The sequence below is a fragment of the Nothobranchius furzeri genome, chromosome 15 (genome assembly GCF_043380555.1).
Source record: "Nothobranchius furzeri strain GRZ-AD chromosome 15, NfurGRZ-RIMD1, whole genome shotgun sequence".
Taxonomy (NCBI): Eukaryota; Metazoa; Chordata; class Actinopteri; order Cyprinodontiformes; family Nothobranchiidae; genus Nothobranchius; species Nothobranchius furzeri.
In genome coordinates this window covers 53,485,030-53,501,096 of record NC_091755.1, presented here as the reverse complement: position 1 = coordinate 53,501,096, position 16,067 = coordinate 53,485,030, and the positions used below count along the sequence as shown (strand labels likewise).

General features: G+C 41.7%; 2 protein-coding genes across 3 annotated transcripts in view; one reads left to right on the top strand and one right to left on the bottom strand.

Annotated features, from left to right (window-relative positions):
- emilin3a (elastin microfibril interfacer 3a) overlaps positions 1-3,672 on the bottom strand; it is a 17,978-nt gene extending 14,306 nt beyond the window's left edge. For both annotated transcript variants that reach the window (XM_015968474.3, XM_054746123.2), the window contains exon 1: positions 2,582-3,672. The gene's annotated coding sequence lies outside the window, so the exon portion shown is untranslated. The remainder of the gene's footprint in view (positions 1-2,581) is intronic.
- samd10a (sterile alpha motif domain containing 10a) lies at positions 493-16,067 on the top strand. Its single transcript, XM_015968475.3, has 5 exons — positions 493-953; positions 5,414-5,595; positions 14,208-14,376; positions 14,452-14,592; positions 15,796-16,067. Exons 1-5 carry the CDS (start codon positions 941-943, stop codon positions 15,816-15,818), a joined length of 528 nt encoding a protein of 175 aa, XP_015823961.1. The 5' UTR covers positions 493-940; the 3' UTR covers positions 15,819-16,067.

The window sequence follows — 16,067 nt, the reverse complement described above, 5'->3', positions numbered from 1 at the left end:
TGATCCATGGGAAAATGAGTTTAACTGACTTAAATGACTTGTGAACTATTCAAAGTTACCTGGAAACATGAACATATGGTGCAAAAGTCTATTTATTTCAGCAATCAAGCTTTGCTGATTAGAGTGTGACACTTTGAGTCTAGCGTATTGAATATTTTCACAATATTCTAATTGTCTGTGACTTTAAATGTTGGGTTTTCATAATCTGTATAATTATTACAGTTATAACAAATAAAGGCTTGAAATACACGGATTTGCATGTAATGAGCCTACCTCACACGTTAGTTTCCTCTTTTAACTTGAATTGCTGGCATAAATGAAGTTTTGAATCATTTTCTAGTTTCACCTGATGTTTATGATGAAAGCAGTTCATTGTTTTTATGCTGTAGGAGCAACTCTGAGGGCACACACACACACACAGACACACACACACACACACACACTTTCTTTAAGGGGGAATTCCTTGTGGTGAGTGCTCAATGATGAGAAGCTTTTTCATCCGCCTGTTTTTCATTCTCCAGCTTCTGCACTAATTACAAGCCCGGGGCTGCACTTTGAGCTCTCTGCGTGCTCTTGAAAAAAAAGCTGCGCGTCTGATTCTCACGAGAAAAAAAAAGGAAAGGAAAACAAATGCGCACGCGCAGAAGGCTCGTGCCCGCCTGAGCGGCTGAACCCAGCGCTGATCTGGGACCAGTCCTGCGTGTTCTCAAGTTTAGCCCCAGCTCACCAGCGTTAGGGGACGTGAGCTGGTAAAGGGTGCTTTTAGTGAAGGATGTTGGGCGTCACTGCTCCGCACAGACCGCACTGAAACTTTTGTGGAGAGGAGAGGAAGAGGAGGAAGAAGAGGAGGAGAGGTGGGGACAGGACCCCCCCAGCCGGAGTGACTCTCAACAGAGACGATGTGAGGCTTCTTTTAGATCCGTTCCTGCTCCGAAACACCATGGCTGTGGACGGTAAGAAGCTTCTCATTTATTTTATTGTCATGAAGTCGTAGATTTTTCAGGACGGGTTGCGTTTAAGCGGAAGTTGTGTGAGTTCTTGCTGAACCAGTTCCTCGGTAAATGCTCACAGCTGACAACAAAGCGCCCGCTGTGCAGCCACTGACAGTCAAGACTGCTCTCAGTATGAGGTCAGAGCTTTCCATCAGCGGTAACAAAAACTAGGTTACATTCAATGCATGGGAAATAATGCGGTGGAGGCGCTTTCTAAACTCACAAGCGCCTGAAGGAACAAACAGGACAGAGTGGTCAGCTGGTGGACAGCGACAAGGTGCTGAAACAGCCACAACAGAAGCAGATGGGATCTGGTTTATTTGGACTGAAACCTGAGAATATTCTGTTTTGCTGATGCTAGACCTGCTGAGGTATCAGGCTCATCAGGATAGACAATTTCTGTGGCTTTTCCTGAATAAGGTGTGCCACAAGGCTCGACTTTAGGAACCTCATATTTCCCTGGGTTACCCTTCATTGTAATCTGTGCATTCTGAAGGACATTTCATCTCACTAGAAAATATTCATTACTGTATCTTTTTCACCACAAGCTGCACTGCATGGTAGCTGAGTTGGTAGCACTGTTGCCTTGAAGCAAAGCATTGCATGTTCTCACCATGCATGGTACAGGACAAAAATATGCATGTTGGTTTAAAAGAGCAGAAGATTGCAAACATTCTCCTTGTTGTTTTTGAAGAAAACAGCTTGGGTGGTCAAATGTAGCATACCAAAAAGTCTAAGCCATGTGTGACCTGCTTTCTGTGAAAATTAGACGTAAAAAAACATGAGAGAACTTCTGTTCAGAGCAAGGTTGTGATAACACCTCACATGATAGCCACTTCTGTTGTGTCTACATGTTCCAATCCACGTCAACATCAGCAATATTTAAATACTGGGTGCAGTAAAGCTACCGCAGAGCCACGGTAAGCCAAGCCTCTGTTAGCCCCAGCCTGAGCTGTTAGCTTCAGCTTCTAGCAACAGCCTTGTTGAAAGAGAAAAACAAGCAATCCCCACTCAGGTTCCAGGACACACGGGTACTATCCAGACTATAAACAAATGCCAAATAGATCCAGTCCTTCCTTGTTTGTCTGCAACCTTCTACAAGCAGCCGGTCTTTGCCGCTCAGACGGTCAGTTTCCGTTTTTATTTTTGTATTCTACAAAGCCTTCTATGATAGGCTGAATCTCAATGAATAGAAGTCCTTATCTGTGTCTCCTATAAGATTTGTGCTCAAGACATACTTATTAAATCTTCTCTAAGGGGCCTGACAAAAAGCTCACCTTGAAATCTAGACCAACCATAGCAGTAGCAAAGATTTTATTTTGCAGGTCCGTCTAGCCATGCTCCATTATAACTTCAGCAGGTCTACCATTACCCCAAACTATTTATGTTGGGCCAATCACGGTTGTGATTCCCTCCAAGCAACACAGACGCAAGTGATTTATTTTACGGGTTTATTGGACGTCCTTTTGTTGTGGACCTCTTCTGTGCTCTTTACCTTAGACCTCCCTTAAACCGTGAAACTAAATATACAGGATATTACAATTAAAACATGTACAATAATGTGCAACAAAATAAAGACAAATAAATACCTCGTTGGCTGTTTTGCTTAAAACACAAAGGGAATCCATCTGTCTTCCTTTTAGTCCTTTCATTAGTTATTCCTTTGGCAAAGAATTGGATCTCAGTCCGTTCTTAGCTAGCTGCTTGCCAGCACTTCATCCAGGTTCTGTCTGTTCCTCACACCTGGCTTGTGTTCATCAATTAAGGGTGTGGCTGGCAGAGCAGCTCATGTAGCTTTTCAAAATAAAATTACAGGAAACACAACCAACCCAGTGTCTTACAAATGGGAAAATAAATAAATGAAGAAATAAACAGCAACAGCAGTTACAACAGTGCTCTATGTTTTCAGAGAGATGTTGGGCAGGCTAAGCATCAGAGCTGCAATGGAGAATAAACTACAAAGATGGTGTTGACTCAGGAACATTGCTCATTTTAAACAGATCTGGAGTCAACCATTGGACAAATTAGATTTAAGCTTTTCTTTGAGACATGAGCAGATATAAGCAGAAAAGTTGTTTACTTGAAAAAGGATGTATTTGCTTCTTATTGTTTTTCTATTGTGTATGGTAGACAGTAGTGAGGAGGTAGAGCAGGTTGTCCAGTAATCGGAAGATTTTAGGTTTGGTCCCGGCTCCTGCAAGAGAATGCTGCTGTTGTGTCCTTGGGCAAGACACTTAACCCTCTGGTGGTGGTTGAAGGGACTGCCGGTGTTGGTGGCGTCACTTCCTTTTATCCGTGGGCAGCAGAGGACGATGTTGCCCTCTATTGATGACACACAAGAGCAGCAAAGCAAGAAACAGAAAGTACAATCACAGTACAATAAAGAAATCAGGCATAACAGACCGCTGCACACAGGAGAACCATGTAATGGACTGGGACAGAACAAGGATCATAAACACAGAGCAACTGAAGTACAAAGATGGATCAAAGAAGCAATAGACAAAGGAGACGTGGACACAAAACCATGAACAGAGACGATGGAGAATTCACGTTGGATCACGCGTGGGACAGTGTCATCAGCAAGGAGGTCACGGGCAGAAGAGGGCGACATCGTCTTCTGCTGCCAGCGGATAAACGGAAGTGACGCCACCAACACCGGGGAACACTGATGATGGCTAAAATCGCTAGCCGAAACATGTAAGCTAAAAAAAAACTATGTTTTTAATAAGTTGTGTATAAAAAGAACAAAGTAATAGAATGTGTTATGTTGTTGGTTCAATAGCGTGTGGAGACAGTTTGAAAGACAACTGTAGATTTTGCCTCTCAACTTTGCTCTGTCTATGGGTCGTGGCCCGACTATACACCCTCAGGATGGCTAGCCAGGCAAACAAAAAACTACAGACTGAGCAGAATGTCCAACATCACTAATAAGTCCTCCATGTGTTGTTTTTGTGTCACATTCAGACCACCTCACAACACTACTTTAGTGTCAGGTACACATCTCCACACACTTTGTGTAGGGCTGCTGCCCTGCTAGGGTGAGCCCACCTGCTACAGCCATTTCTCAGTGGTAATGGGAAAACCACTCACAGCAGAGCCAGTTCGAGCCTCGTTGAGTAGTAGAAATGCCCCGTTGGTCCCCACTCCCTTACCAGCGGCACATCATGGCTGTAACACACACATAAGAGAGCCAGCAGTACACCCGTGTGGCCCCAGCCGGTTCCTGATGTCACATGATCAGGACCTACTCATCACACATCTGACAAATAAAGGTCTCTAAGTTCAGATGCTCTCCCTCTGAGTTTTAAAGCTCAACTTTTTTAATTACTTCTGATTGGTTTGGTTTTACTGTTTCTGTTTTGCTGTGAATTCATTTATCTTGGAAGATAGATTTTCACTGTATTTACAGACTTTTATGAGTGCCACAGCATTTCATTTCAAAGTGAACCAATCAGAACTTTAATTTGCTGCACAAATTTAACCAAATTAGGCATTCAGCCCTAGGTCTGCACCTTAAAATAGTTCAATTTGTTTTTGCATCATATAAAAAAGGTCTTTGTTTTCTTTACGGGCAGTTTAGATAATGAAAGTTGTATTTTTTTTTTCTCAACAAGATCAAATCAAAAGCAAACAAGACTCTGACAAGTGGCTTTAATTAGGTGTTTAAACTGGTGAAAGGGGATTATTAGTTTTTACAGCAGCGTGGAAGCACCATGTAGCACTGTGTTCTCCTGCAAAACTTCAAAGAAACAAAAAGGACACACATAGTTTTATTCATGATAACCTGATGATGCTCAGATGCCTTAATGATGGCTGGTCTCCGTCTGGCTCAGCTTCTCAGCGGGAGCTATCGAATGACATGGAGGAGAGATACAAGGCTAAAAACACTCTTTCATCTGCTCAGTAACTACTTCCCCCCTGACAATGTCTCTCCTGCTCCCCTTCTTTCAGATTTCCCTCATCAACTTGAGATATTGAAAAAACCCATTAGCACACAAACACAGCTGCACACATAAAACATCTGTTTAAAAGAAATCCTTCCAATCTGGCTCATGAATGTGTAATGGCCAGTGGATTTCTGCCAAAGTCAGTGCCAGTAACAGTGTGTTTACTGTAGTTCCTCACTCCTTTAATTACTTTCTGTTGAGAAACCACCTGCTGTTCAGAGGGCTTGGATGTCTGCCTGCAGGCTCGCTCATGACCGTGAGAAACTGGCTTGTCTCACCACTCTGACATCTGCTTCTCACCAGCTAACGGTCCTACCTGAGCTGCAGGGTCTGCTCTGTGTTATTGGAATGGGTCAGAGCCGCTTTGTTCATAATGACATCGGCCTTGGGTGTCAGAGTGCTTGTGTCCAGCCTTTTGAGTCTAGGACGCTTTTGGAGGACATGTCCTATGCAGCTTTTTGTTTGTCTCCCCAGCTGCATCCAGTTTCAGTTTCTGCAGACCAGCTGTGGAGTACAGGGCTCTGCCTGAGGACATCAAGCACCAGCTGAGTCGACGGACAGGTGGGAACCTAACTTGGCACGAAGGACGTGGACAGAAGACAGCAGGAGGAAGAACAGTGAAGCTCCTGCAGCAGCCAGGCTCAGAGGCCTTTCAGGTATTGAGTGTGACTTCAACAGTTCAAACAGCACACTGCTTCATGGTGGGATTATTTTATCTTCTCTTTCAGAAAGGGGAGATACATTTCTGCTTCTTTAAGCAAAATCAGGCTGGGTGGAGTAGAAGGGGAACTAAAACTCACTTGGATCTGGCATGTGAGTAGAGGTAGTTATGGAGTCAGAGGCAGAAGATGAATGTATGAGAACAAGTTTTTGAGAGATCTATGAGCACATATCAGTCTCTTTGTGGTCTGTAGAGAAACTCCATGTTTGGGGGATGGAGGAGGGGTACCACTGAGGCTGAACAACACCAGAGGAGGAATGGAAACACCTTACAATGAAAACACCTTACAAAACAGCCCACTAAATAACCACACGTCCAATCAAGCAGTCTTTTACAGTCAGTTCAGTGGATCGAAACACTGTTTCTCTCCTCTCCATAGAAGTGAGGAGAAAGTGAATGAAGCTAGAAAAGAGTTGCAATCATAACATCTGTAATAGTTTAATTAAATTGAGGGAAAAAATGAACAGCTTTAGACCACTGTGTCACGTTGTGGGTTGGAGGAGTTGGACCCAATGTGCAGATACCCAGAACGACACGAGGCAGGAGAGGATGCAAAGGAAAACGTTCTTTATTAAGAATGACGTAGCCAAAAATCCTAGAAACCTATGAGGGCATGAAGCCAGAAACCTAGAGCTCGTGGTGGGGGTGGGGGACGACAACAAACAACGCTGACAAGGACAATGGACCAACAACACATTGAGAAGCAGACAGGGTTTTACACACAGGGGCAGGATGATTGGGAGATGAGCTGCAGGTGTGTGGGGAGAGGGAAACCTGGTGAAATCTATTTACTAATCAGGGAGAGGAATCAAAGCTGAGGAGGGGAAATAAAACATAACCTATGAATAATAACCAAACCTAAAGACTAGAAGAACAAGACAAATAACTAATGATCCAAGGAGAAAGGGAGAACTAATAAACCAGTGGGGAAGGACCAAGGAAGGAACCTAGAAGAAAACCTGAACCTATGAAAACTACAGGGGAAAAACTAGCTAGATAAATATAAACACAAAGAAAAACTCAAGAATGAGTGAACCTGGGAAACCTGGTGGGAGCTGGAGACAAGGGGCACAGGAAGCTAAGGGGAACACTTAAAGGTATAGCAATCGATCTTTTACTTCCGGGTGGATCACGTCAACCATTGGTCCGCATAACTGTCAATCATTCTGGCGAAGCCTTTGCCTAAGTCCGTCGTACGTGCTCGCCCCTGGGTCAGTTTTCTCCTTGCACATGCACACTCTTTTTTTCTCAAATGGTTGCGCACTTTTATCTCAACGGGTTCCTTTACTGCCATTGATGGCAAAATTCGTCATTTGCATTTTTTTTTACTGTTTGAGCATCAGAACGAGCCCCCCGTGCTGAGAGAACAAACATCTCAGCCCTGAAGCCGATCTTCATCCGCATATGTCACACGTCACGTGATCAGGAAGCAGAACATCCATGTGTTAGGAGCTCGTTTTGGGCCGTTCCTGTAAAAAAGGTGAGGCGCGAACCGGAGAAGCGTCTGCCGATCACAATTCGACAACAGATTATGAAAGAACGGATAACGCTCGAAACATGCGGATTCTTCCTGATGTAAGAGGTGAGTCTCTTCTTTGTTTTGGCGTCGACATCATCCTAGCGCGCAACGCTCTGTGACTCTTAAAAAAACAGTAAAGACGGTGATAAACGCTGGCAGCGAAGGCCATTAGTGATCAGGAAATGGCTGGCAGTGAATGAGTTAAGGGGAAAACCTGGAGTGGGCTGGGGAACACAAGGAGACACATGAGGAACACAAGGAGACACATGAGGGGAACCTAGGGCCGGAGAGCACATGAGGAGGGACGCAGACCTTGACAAACTGCCATGGGTCAAATAAAAGTAAATGCGGTTAGCTTGTGATCAGAGTCAGACGATATTCAAATTAAGTATTTCCACTTTGAAATGCAAAAATTAGAATTAGTTGCTTGTTTTTGGTGCATGAACCAAAAAGAAGCAAGCAACAAACATTTCTGGGTCTTAGATCCATTCCAGTTTCCAAATAGGAGAAATGTAATAATAGCTGATGATTAATTCTGTTTTTTGTCACTTGATGCATTTATTTTCTCTTCCTGACTAACTGATGTGATTATCTGAAATTCCTGTTTAGAGACGGGAGCTTTTAGCTCCATTTGTGACTCCAACATGTTCCACCGCCTCACAAGTAGCCTGTAAAAGCTCCGAAAACTGGTTCTATGTTTTTTCCATCAGTTTTGAAAAATGCTCCAGCACATCCCACAGTTTGTGATCAGAGATCCGTGTCTTGTGTGACTCCAGTCTCACCACAGCAGCTGTCTCGGCTCTCACTGCTGTGTAAATTATTGCCTTCCTGCAACAACTGACCATACTTCAGATGTTGGTCATTTCCCCCATTATTCCTACAATAAGTTGTCAGATTTGAACAATCTGAGCCTTTCAGTTGCAAATTCAAGCCCTTGTAGTTGGCTTCAGACATGTACCTCATTATATCAGTTACACTGCAGCTGTTTAGCATTTCCTTGTAAATCCCACCAGCTGCATGGCCTGACTGACATGTTTCTTTGTCAGGACACATGCCGTGTTGGTAAAACTGTAGAACAAGCACCATGGTAACACCAGAGGACAGATGCATGAAGTCAGTGTTGTACAAGAGAAACTTAAGCAGTAAAGTACAATCAATCAGAACTCAGGATTAGACAAGACAGCAGTGTGTGCTTACTGTCAACACACACACACACACACACACACACACACACACACACACACACACAAATCTAGTGTAAATCAATGCTTTACGAGTCAAAGGATAGCTATGATGCTCACGTTCTGAGATGATGATGATGATGATGATGATGATGGTGATGATGATGATGATGACGATGTTTATTATTATTATTATTATTATTATTATTAACAATCATAAAATAATAATAATAATAATACAGGTATTAATAATAATAATAATTATTATTATTATTATTATTATTATTATTATTATTATTAATTATTATTATTAGTCAATTTTTATTTGCAGATCATGTGGGTGATAACAACTCTAGAGTTTAAAGGCATAAAAAGACGAGTCCATCTCAAAAGATGTTATAGGTTTTGAGAATGTAATCAAGTTTAACTGACTTTCAGATATTAACATTCTTTTTTATTATTATTTTACTATTTGTTATTGCTATCAAACTGGTCTCACTGAATTTTCTATTTTGATTTACTACGTAATGTAGTTTATTTTTGCTTATTTTTGTGTTTTTCTCAGTTAGCACCAGAGAACATCCGTCAGTCACAAATTCAATCTGATTAGAGGAACTGATTAAAAATGTGTTGTCACTGTCCTTGCTGCACATTATCAGCCATTTTTATTCTGAGATGTCTACAGAAAGTCTGCTAGAAAAGCAAATTAGGTCTAGAAAATGTGTCCGGTCATCATCTTTTGTTGCAAATGGACACTTTGTTAACAAAGAATGGAAGCTGCTCTCTCCCCAGCGGGACGGTGGCTTTCACAGCCTTTCAACTCAGCTTTAAATAGTATAGGCTGTGTGTGTGTGTGTGTGTGTGTGTGTGTGTGTGTGTGTGTGTGTGTGTGTGTGTGTGTGTGTGTGTGTGTGTGTGTGTGTGTGTGTGTGTGTGTGTGTGTGTGTGTGTGTGTGTGTGTGTGATCGTATCCAGTCAATCACTGTTGTTACTGGATAGTGAACAAAACACTCTTTCTCATTTTCTCATGTGAAGCGCAGACACATTAATGTCCAGCAGCCACTTTGTTCCATTCTAAATGAAAGCGTCTTATTATCTGATGCAGCTCTGTCTGCTCACAGAGCCAGTGTTGTGAACAGTCCATTTCTGCTGTGAACTGGCCTCATTTAAAGCCCTTGGTTACAAGTCAGAGCCCACGGCTTTGTTTCCAGCCTGTGAAAGGAGCTGAGGCTAAAGCTGCAAACAGAACTGGGCTGGGCTGATAACAGAATCAGACGCAGCGCTTTGTTTATTCACTCTTTTCCTATATTCAGTACACATAATGTTCTGCTTGGTTCACTTTTGTCTCAAGAAACGTAAACTTTATCTGAGACTTGGGATCAGCATTTGGGATCAGTATATTTAATGCTGCCTTTTCTTTAAAAGTCATTTTATTCTCCACGCCATTTTGCTCTCTTCCACATAACCGCTGTTCGCTGTCATTCCTGTAGACTCTGAGCAACACTAATCCACAAATCTGAGGCCTTGCATTTTTTGGAAGAATATCGCCCTGTGCTTCAGAGCCAGAGTGCATCACTTAGATCATCTTCAGGTGAAAGATGCTTTGGGTAAATATTTGAAAGAACTTTATGCACATTGCTTGTACAGTCTGTTAGCATTCAGAAAATGTGTTGTGAGCGAATTTCAGAATGAAATTATAAAGCGGGATGTGTAAAACTAACACACTTGCAGCCATTATTATGATCGTAACCAGAAGAGCTTGTCCTCCGCTGACATTCTGGTTACGCTGGTTAGCCTATCGATCATCTGCGTTCTGGTTGATGAAAGGACTCGGACCATAGAGTTTGTTGGTTGATTTTATTACCAGATTCTGTGAAAATGAAATGAACAAAAATAGTCTTTAAAATGCAGCTTTTACACACACACACACACACACACACACACACACACACACACACACACACACACACACACACACACACACACACACACACACACACACACACACACTATTCAGTAGTCCTCTTTTCATAGGCAGTCTTGTGCCAACTGAGAACAGTACAGAGCTGGCGTCATCGTAGAGGGCGTTCTTAAAGTGACAGTACGAAAGTTAAGGATACTAAATAAGAGGTAAACCAAAATAAGTACTGATCAATATTAATCAGGATTTGGTGAAGTTTCAAAACCATTATAAGCAGAAATAAAAGCTTACTTTTCAAAATTGTTACATTAACTTTGGCTAGCTGTAACAGATATCTTGAAGCAGGTTGAGATTAAAAGTTAATCACCTCTATGTCCATTCAGTGATTCTTTTCCTGAAAGTTTCATTAAATCCAAACTGTGGTTCATGAGTTTTTTTTGCAAACAGACGAAGAGTCTGACCTTTCAGTGGTGGGCGATAATGAAAAGTAATTGTAAGGACCCGGAGTAATCAATACTCTTATTCGTTTAAAGTATAAAAGGAGAATGGTTGCTCTCTGAAACAGAAACCCGACTTTTATCTGCTGCAGCAGCAGGAAGCATTACAAGTTGGAGAGAAGCTGAACTTGCTAAATTTTTAAACCTGATTTGCTCATCAAAGGCGCCATTTGATCACTGCTCCACGGTTTTCCGTTCGGAACATCTTCAAGATTAACATCAATTAAAACCATGAAAGTCACACTGGGCTTGATTCCTCTTTCTGCAGCCATTTCTGTTGCAGAAGGTGCAGCTGCTGCCTGTTTGCTGGTTTGCTGTGTGTTTGATGTGCTCCCACATAAACCCATGCTTGTTGTGTGTGTGTGTGTGTGTGTGTGTGTGTGTGTGTGTGTGTGTGTGTGTGTGTGTGTGTGTGTGTGTGTGTGTGTGCTGTAATGAGTTAGAGGCCTGCTCTCGTTATCATGTCAGACTCATCTTGTCACTTCTTTCTGTGTCCTCATCTAAACAACAGCATGAGCACCTGTGTGCAGCAGCGTTAGGCACTAATGAATCAGCTTTTGATCATTGAGGCAGATGTTTATTAAATATTCTGTTGGTGCAGAGATTTCACTTCCCAAGCAGGGCAGAGAAAAAAAGCTGGTGTTTATGGATCTGAACACATTACATCAAGGATGTGATGCCACATGGCACCGAATAACATAAAAGGGTAAAAGCTATGTGAGAGCGCTTTCATTCATCTACTTTTTACTAAATCTACACCAAGTGTGGTTTTTCTAGTTACATTTTAATAAGATTTAATCCTGCAGTTAACTAATACTGTTATAATGATATAATATAATCATGCAATAGGTGGGAACTGTGATTTAGTGATGCTTAAAGTGAGAGTATGGTGGCAGTTCTAGTGTTAAAAGTGTGCAAAGTGATTTTTCCCCTTTTCTGCATGAACACAATATTAAAATGTCTGGCATTCATTCTGGCAGATGAAAAATAAATAGATAACCTAATAGGACTGTGCAATAAATGATGTTTGTGCAAAAAGTAGTGAAGTCAAAATTTGTTCATTTCGACTTTAGAGTGGACATATGATTTAAAAATTGCCATTTGCAGCCTTTTGTGCTGCCATGTGGGTCTCTACTGCCCCTGACTCCCTCTGCTGCTGGAGAAGCAGCACCTCTGCTCCGAGTACTTCGCTTTACTCTGAAGGTCTCCAGTCCTCACAGGCACAGAATCAGCACTAGGGAAAGCTGGACAGTTCTCAATAATTATAGACCATTTTACAATTACCTGCCTAGATCAGATTAAGAGTCTTTGTGTCATTCATTTCAAATTCAAACTGAAAATATTTCAACAGTCCCTGAGGGAAATTAAATGTTTTGTAACTCATTCTTGCAGACAATGATAAAAAGATTTAAATGACAGTGACAAAAATGATCTCATATTAGTTTATGTTTTTCAAAGTGTTGTTATAGTTGGTCTGCTGCTGAAGCCTGTAGATAAACTTCAGCTGGTCTAAAACTCTTGCTGCTCGTGTCATGATGAAGCACCCTCCTCTAATCAAGTCACCTCTTTTATCCAGCAGCTTCGTTAACTACTGATCAACTTCAGGATCAATTATAAAATATTACTTCTCACATATGAGGCCATTTCATGGCCTTTCCCCATCATACATCTAACAGTCCTGTGTCTGCACCCTCCTGCATGCCCAGATCCTCAGCTTCCACCAGCCTGAACAGTCCCCCTGCTCGTCTGGTCACCTAGGACCGGTCCTCTGCTCCATCTCGGTGGTATTCCTTATCAGCTAATTTTAGGAATACCATTCTCTTCAACATTTCAAAGCTAAACTCGAAACCCACCTGTTCAAGATTGCCTACTCATTGTAATTCAGTATTTTATTCTTGTTTTACATTTGCTATTCATTAACTGTATTTGTTTTTCACTGTTGTGCTTGTTTTTAATGTTTTGAGTCCCTTTACTGAAAGGTGACCATGATTGTTTTAGAAAGGAGCCTAAACTAAAATGTATTATTAATATTTTATTATTAGGTTAGAACAAATAAAGATGGCAGAAGGAGGGCAAAACCCAACAAAGATTTTACTGTATTGACCCAAATAAAGGACGAACCCCCTTTCCAAAGTTAATCTTTGGGAAAAGACAAAAAAAAAAACACTTTTGAAATGAACTATTTTTATTGAAAATACTGAACAAATACTGAGCAAAATTACTATTTTAATGAAAACCATCAGAGCTTTGCTGACATGTGAATTCAAAAATGAGGTTTTTATTTAGACAAACTCTGCATCACTGTACTCACTCATGCTGCTGCGGTCCAGGTGTACCATCAGATCGCTACACCTGCCAGCTCCTCCCATTGAACGTCATCCTCACTGCCAATGCATCCATGCATGCAATATTTGACGCCTCTGCTGATCGTCAACTCAAAATTTGCATAACTCTGCCTTGGTAGCTTGTTCACTTGCCCCACATTCGGTCCACACTGTTCCGGACCTCTCGTCTGTTCTGACTTTCCGTGCTTACTCGTTGAATATTCCTACCGCAGCGTGTTACAACAGCTTCAGTCTCGTTTACAGTATAGTAACATGCTTATTAAGCATGGTTGGTTTTAAATAGATGATATTACGCAAAAATACAGAACTGTATTATAATAGCAAAAATATACAGTGTTAGTCGTGATTTTATTTCTTAAAAAGACCATGTTTGTCATGATTCAATGAATGACGGTAAACAATGGGAGAAAATTCTTCTTTACAGTATAATAACGGTATTTTATAAGCTATCAACAAGCTAACTTTCAGGTAAACATGCAACAAGCAGTAATATAACAACTTCCAGAGTTAGCACGTCTCCTCAGGTAAACAGCCTGTGACAGTCATCCGTATGCGCATTTCCCCAAAGTATCATGACGAGTAGCACGGATAGTCGGAACACCGGTCGAGTAATGACCCCAGACAAATATCAGCATGTGTGAATGCTTTGACCCTGATTATATGACGACCCCACAATTTTAAAATGATTTTCATGAAAAAAAATCTCGTCCTGTATTTGGGTCAGTACAGCGTTTCAGAGAGCTCTTTTGTTTTTTAAATATCAATGCTCTTGAAGAAAACACGTTTTTTGTTTTTGTCACATCAGCTCCTGCAGCAGCTCCCCTCTGCTTCTAAAACAGTGCTGTACCTCCACGTTTTCATGTGACTGAAGGAGGATGTGGAAAATGAAATGTAATTAGCCGGTGTCTGCATGTACTGTAAACTGTCCGAATGAATTTTACTGCACCTCTTCATAAAGAACAGTTTTAACTCTGCAACACTGGTGGGAGTTCCTCTGATGAACTGTGATGTTGAATAGTAAAAGTTGTTCTAAACTAAACTTTTAGATTCTTGTAACATTTCTGTTGGTCTTGTTATTCTGCAGTACCGCTCCTGTGACTACTATGGAATATACCACACAAGCCCGACCCAGCCCAGCCTGATCCGACCTGTCGTGCTTTGGACGCAACAGGATGTCTGCAAATGGCTGAAGAAACACTGTCCACACAACTACCTGACCTACGTGGAGGCGTTCTCCCAGCATGCCATCACAGGTAAACCCACATGAGGAAATAAAAACAAGTATTGAAGACGAAAAAGAGTTTCTGACCTCTGTTTTTTCTCTACAGGCCGTGCATTGTTGCGCCTAAATGGGGAGAAGCTGGAGAGGATGGGTTTAGTACAAGAGACTCTTCGGCAGGAGCTACTGCAACAGGTGCTGCAGCTGCAGGTGCAGGAGGAGGGGCGCAACCTCCAGCTGCTCAGCAGAGGTGAGGGGTGATATCTGACTCAAGTTGTTCTAGGGTGGGAATGCAGAAATGTTTGCAGCATTTGCTGCAGAGTCCTTGCGTAGTTAGTTCCTGAATCAAAGCATTTACTGCAGCGTGTTCTCTTCTCTGCTGACCTGTTTATGTCTGCACTCACTTGTTGCTACTGTGGCAAAAATACGTGACATCAACAAAAAAATAAATAACAAAAATAAAAACTGCAGATGAGTAGCTACATACAGTGCAAAAAACATTGCAATTTCCTTTTTGTTCTCTTTGTATCTTGTCTCCTGTGAGACTGAGATATCTCCCCCTAAATGTCCTTGCTCTGGTGTCCAGCTGTGAGAGCTTGTCTCCAGCACAGAATCTCCTGCTGGGACGAACACGAACGAACCACATCTGCCGGAAAAGTCTAAACCAAAACAGCTTTCCACTCTGACATTTTAAGAACTGTTTGATCAGGTGTTTCAAAAAAGCAGGCAGGATAGCACTTCAAATGGTGGATGTGGTTCCTAAACAAGAAGGTTGCCCATCATACAGCCAAGGCCCAGAGTCCTGAGAAAAACAACAACTTATTTTTAATTGTTACTGAGTTTGCTGTCTCCGTTTTTGTGATGGATAACTGCATAAACTCCAGGATGTTCCACAGAGTGATCAGATAAAAAGTTCTTCTTTGCCATGAAAGTGAAGAACGGTACCTAAACATCCTCCCAGAGGAACTATTTATCTTTTTCTGGCATAAAACAATCAGGCAAACAGCTGTGCCTACAGCTTCACTGCCCTGAAAGCTCTTGTACTTAAAAATATTCAGATCCTTTGGCCTCAAATTAGCTGAAAATGAATGCTGGAACAAAAAAAAAACATGTGAGAACAACGGAAAGTTGTGTCTTCTATTTGTGTGTATAGTTTGACATTTAACAATATTTTGACATTTTAGGCTGTTTTCTGACTACTATGTTCAGGGAGGCTGCATTGGTTGCCTGGCAACAGCACACACAAATCCTGATTCACAGCAGATGGTTGTTTTCATACACTGGAGTTGGCAAACAAGGTGTGACTGTTTGGAGGATTTAGTTACTTTTGTGCTGTTTCCAGTCAGTGGACTGAAACAACCAGCTGAGGGCTGCAGCCTCCAGCCAGGAGATGATCTCTGATATTTAAATGCATCGATACTGTGATAATTTGGGATCCTTTTGCTTTTTTCAGGTTCTTTTGGGAAGATATCTTAGCTGGAAGGAAATGGACACTGTGGGATATCAGGATGAACTCATAAAAACTCAAATGTGGGACAAATACATCAGCCAGCTGTGATCTCCAGAGTGATGTTGTCAACCGGACTTTGGCAGCGTTCTGTTCCATATGATAAATTATCTTTTTACGGACTGTGAACTGTGATGGGATAAAAAGCAAGATGACAATCTTCATCAGTGTTTTGCACAGTTGTATGCTTGGTTAATTAAAGCTGGCGGTCTAAATCA

Excerpts from the sequence above, each read along its gene's own strand:
- samd10a (XM_015968475.3), top strand. Across the intron at positions 5,596-14,207 it reads CAGGCTCAGAGGCCTTTCAG|TACCGCTCCTGTGACTACTA; the intron begins GTATTGAGTGTG and ends GTTATTCTGCAG. Across the intron at positions 14,593-15,795 it reads CCTCCAGCTGCTCAGCAGAG|GTTCTTTTGGGAAGATATCT; the intron begins GTGAGGGGTGAT and ends TGCTTTTTTCAG.